Consider the following 4,683-nt stretch of genomic DNA (forward strand, 5'->3'; position numbering starts at 1 on the left):
CCTGGTTGAGGCCTCTTTCTGTGACTTCCAACAAACATAGAGGCTGGGGGTCCAGGTGGGGTGCAAAGCCCCTAGGAGGAAAAGGCTGAGCCCAGAAAGGTAGAAGGCAGACCCGATTGGTGTGTACTGCCTCGGGTCTGTGGATGGCTCCCCTCCAGCAAAAGACAGGCACTGCTCCCTAAGGGGATGGGTCCTCTCTGAGCAGGCCAGCCAGCGGGTCTGAAGCCACCACTTGGATGGCATGGCAAGGCACTGACTTTGCTAAAAAGCATTTGTTTTGTTTAAAAAAAAACACTCTCTTTAATGGCTTTCCTCTTTAATGACTTTCACCCCCTAAAGAGAACACTGGGCCTCTGTGGCTGCAGATTGAGGTTTGGTGGCCTGAGAGAAGCGATTGCTGAGCCCTTGTAGACAGAAACAGGCTTCTATCCCAAAGGGGAGAACAGCTCCAGAGGGTCCCACTCTCCCTGCTGCCCCTCGGACACTCACAGTTCCAAAGGCAAGCTCTCTCTGCGCCTGTCTTCCAGCGCCCCTCCAACAGGCAGGGCGCACAGAGGACTTCCTGGACCCTTGGGGCCCCTGTCTCCAGGCTTCTGGAGCAGAGAGTATTCCAGTATGGTATTGGAATGTTTCTGTTATTTCTCTCTCCCCTCCGCAGCTGTAGGGGACTGGGGAGGTCGGTACTTAGTCCAACCCAGGAAAACACCTCACAGGAGACTCAGCCGATTCGTCCATCTCCCAGTTTCTTCACCAGCCTGGACGGAGCAGAGATGGCTATCCTTAGCCTCTGCTCTGGGGCCCCGCCCGGCTGCTTTTCTGTCTATTTGGATAGGGGCTTTGCGGGGCTCGGATTGCGCCTCTCTTCGCATACATTTATCCAGCGATCTGTGACAAAAGGGACTTTTGGCAATTGCTCCTCGAACATCATTTCATGCCATCTTCAACCGGGTAGGCTTGTAACCGCTTTACAGATGGGGAAACTGAGGCTCAAGAGTCTAAGTCACCTGTCCCCAAGTCAAGCCTCCACTTGATGCGATCCCCACTCCGGGGACAGCTGGAAGTTTCCTCCAACTAGCTGTGCACTCACACTCGCCTGCCAGTGCCCCGTCCCACCCCCCCCCCCCCCACCACCGACCCCAGCGCAGGGCGCCAGGCCCGCCCCGGGAGGAGCGTGCCTTGGTGGCTAATCGCCCAGCGCCCCCACCTCTGTTTCCCTGCCTGGAGACGCCCTGGCAGGCTTAGCTCAGAGAGGGCTCCCGCAGCCCCAAGGCGCCGCCGATTGGCCGGCGGTAATTACGGGCACGCTCCCGCAGGGGGGAGGGGCGAGGGCGGGGCCCCCCGAGGGCATACATTATGCAAATACCCGCGAGCCGCACGGGGCTGACCTGCCGCCTCGTTCCATTCACTGGGGCTGCCGCGGGGGCGGAGGTGGCAAGGGAGGGGGGCGCCCATTGTTGCACTGGGTACTTAAGGGGTCCTGAGGCCGGTCGTGTGCCACACTCGGTGCTCACACGAGCTGATCTGATCGCCGGCGAGATCACTCAGGAGACCAGCCAGGCGCGTGGCCCCTGCAGGCGAGGCGAGGAAGCGAGCCCAAGTTCCCAGTGCGCCCCCTGCGCCTTTCCGGGCTCTGGCGCCCACAGCGGGCACGCGGCAGCCCCTGGCAGTGTGGAACGTAAGTGCACCCCGTCGGGCCTGCCCTCCGCCCGGGCTCCTGTCCCCTAAGCATCTCCTATCTGTCAGTGCGCACTTCGGAGCTAGGATGCCTGCCCCGCTGGAGACCTGCCTCTCTGACCTCGACTGCTCCAGCAGCAGCAGCAGCAGCAGTGACCTGTCGGGCTTCCTCACAGACGAGGAGGACTGTGCCAGGCTCCAGTCGCCGGCCCCCACCGCGGGGCTGTCGGCGCCGCCCAGCAGAGGCGCATCTGCGACCCCCGGGGCGCCTGGTGCTCCAGGGCCGCCGGACGACGAGCAGGAGAGGCGGCGGCGCCGGGGACGCGCGCGGGTGCGCTCCGAGGCCCTGTTGCACTCGTTGCGTCGGAGCCGGCGAGTCAAGGCCAACGACCGGGAGCGCAACCGCATGCACAACCTGAATGCGGCGCTGGACGCCCTCCGCAGCGTGCTGCCCTCCTTCCCCGACGACACCAAGCTCACCAAGATCGAAACTCTGCGCTTCGCCTACAACTACATCTGGGCCCTGGCCGAGACGCTGCGCCTGGCGGACCAGGGGCTGCCGGGGAGCGGTACCCGCGAGCGTCTCCTGCCGCCGCCGCAGTGCGTCCCCTGCCTGCCAGGGCCCCCGAGCCCCGCCAGCGACGCAGAGTCCTGGGCCTCCAGCGCGGCGGCCACCTCGCCCCTCTCCGACCCTAGCAGCCCTGCGGCTTCTGAAGACTTCGCGTATGGTCCTGGTGACCCCCTTTTCGCCTTCCCTGGCCTGTCCAAAGACGTGCTCCATCCGACGCCCTGTTTGGTCCCCTACCACTAGGCTCTTGGTGGACACCGTGACCTTCCCCCTTCCTCATCAGCAGTCAGTAGTCCATGGGACCCCACGCGGCGGTCTCGGAGGCCCAGTCAAGGGGGAGGGCAGTAGCCAGAGCTTGAAGGGGCGGAGGATACCTGAGACACTTGTTATGCTGCACCATCACCGCCACTGGTCCTGGGTCCATTTCTCCAGCCCTCAGCCCCGGGCGGGGGGGTGGGGGGGGGTGTCCTGCCCGCCCCTAGACAGCCTTTCCTTTTGCACTTTCCGAACTCCACAAAACCCCCTTTGTGGCTGGCTCCGCGCTGACCCCTGCCGCCACTTTCAGTGTGATTGAGAAAAAGGACAGATCAGCCCCTGAAGACGAGGTGAAAAGTCAATTTTACAATTTGTAGAACTCTAATGAAGAAAAACGAGCATGAAAATTCGGTTTGAGCCGGCTGACAATACAATGCAAAGGCTTAAAAAGGAGACAAGGAGCGAGCTTCATGCATTATGGATCCGGGCCCCACCACTGCAGACTCGCTCTAGGAAGAGCTCCAGTGGGCTGCATAGCTATTCAGGCTCTGGGTTAGAGAGTACTTTAATTTATTCAAGATGCTTCATTCATATGAAAATGTATTTTTGTACATAAAGAGTTTATTCTATTATGATGAGCTGTCAAAGTTTACATTTTTGTATTGCAGATGCTCCGTGTAAATAAAAACAAAGGGGGAAAAAACCTGACCAAGTTTCTTGCCTCCTGTCAATGTCTCACTAGAGCTTTTCTTCTCACCCCCGCCCAACCCTCCCTCAACCACTACGTGAAACACTATCCCACCCCACTGCCAACCCTTCAGTCGTGCTCCAAAAACAATTCAAACATAAAACGCACCTGATTTCTACCAAGAAACGGATAAAGGCAGGCCCGGGCATTCGGGGGTCCATCCTTTCCTTTCACCTTGTACACACAAGGGAGATCTTTCAGGCTCCCCATAAGCCAATTAAGACTTGTTTTGTGGGGCATTAAGCCCGATACACAGCTACCTGTAGAGGTAGGGGCGGTCCGTGGGGGAGGCTTTCTTTTAAGGGACTCCACATCAGCTGGCTCTGTGTTTCAAAGAGAGGGGATTAAAAATATCAATACGGTGTGACCACTGGCTACCGAAGCCTCGGTGACAGGTGGGCCCGGTTGGGCAAGCTGAAGGGTGCACTCTTGTAACAGCCTATTTAGGGGAGGGGGACATTGATTTGTAAACAATGCCTCCAAATTGTCCTCCATTGAGGCTGGGAGACTCGGATGAATTACTCTGGTGTGCTGTCCCTGGGTGGGGTCTGCAGCTGCCTAAAGTGTGATCAAGGGGTGCCTGCGCCCCCCTCCCCCACCCACATAGACACGTATACCCACTAAGGCCCACAGTGGGTGGGTGGGGGCAGTGCATGCATGCTGAGATCCGCGTGCCTGGCTTGCTCAGCCAACCCTCAGGGGGCAATCACGAAAGCTTTCACTTGCTGCCAGAGAAATCAGCCATCCAATGCAGTGGGGATTTTTCTGGCTGTTGTCTGACAATTGCCTAGCCACTCGGCCAGCAGTGGCCTTTGTTTTAAAGTTCAGAATGTGGATAACTACAGGCAATAGTTCCTAAGGTGCTGTCACTGCCTTCTCACAAGTTACCCCATATGAGAATCACCACCACCCCACTGAGCTGCCCCCTTTCGTGCATGTTATTATTGAGGGGGGACAGAGGTTCCAGAAGCCGATCTTCAGTAATGCTAGAGACATTCAAGTCACTTAGGAGAAGAGAAGAAGCAGAAGGCCGCTGGGAATATGGTCCTTTGTGGGAGCATTTAGGGTGCCCTCATGCACATCAGCCTGGTGAGTTGGGTCCACCTATCCAAAGGCTGGGACCCCAACAGACATCCCAAATCCAGGCTTGATCAAGTAGCCCTTCAGCTATGAAAGGTCCTTTGTGGAAGGTTCTGGAACGTTGGATGATCCTTCTTACTGCCCCCAGAGTGGAGACAAAGAGATCTCCCAAGAAAAGCTCCCAACACTTCAAGGGTTCAGAACAGAATTGCTTCAAGTAAGAAAAAGAAACGTTGTACTCCAGAATGAGACAGATCGGCCCAGCTTCACCGTCCGTGTCCCCCAGCCCATTGTCTGTCACAGAATACATTTGCTCTACTGGGTCTGCATTTGCTACGGCAAAAGACACAAATGGCCT

At 57.8% G+C, this 4,683-nt stretch overlaps 1 protein-coding gene across 1 annotated transcript; it reads left to right on the forward strand.

Annotated features, from left to right (window-relative positions):
- Positions 1–1,762: 1,762 nt before the first annotated feature.
- Positions 1,763–2,485, forward strand: NEUROG1 (neurogenin 1). The gene has a single exon (XM_004696625.1). The coding sequence runs from the start codon at positions 1,763–1,765 to the stop codon at positions 2,483–2,485; it is 723 nt and encodes a 240-aa protein (XP_004696682.1).
- The last annotated feature ends 2,198 nt before the right edge of the window (positions 2,486–4,683 follow it).

This window comes from Echinops telfairi, unplaced genomic scaffold (assembly GCF_000313985.2).
Source record: "Echinops telfairi isolate 266 unplaced genomic scaffold, ASM31398v2 ScPeMD7_7469;HRSCAF=8507_1, whole genome shotgun sequence".
In the NCBI taxonomy this organism is placed as follows: domain Eukaryota; kingdom Metazoa; phylum Chordata; class Mammalia; order Afrosoricida; family Tenrecidae; genus Echinops; species Echinops telfairi.

Excerpts from the sequence above, each read along its gene's own strand:
- NEUROG1 (XM_004696625.1), top strand. The coding sequence starts at position 1,763 with ATGCCTGCCCCGCTGGAGACCTGCCTCTCTGACCTCGACTGCTCCAGC.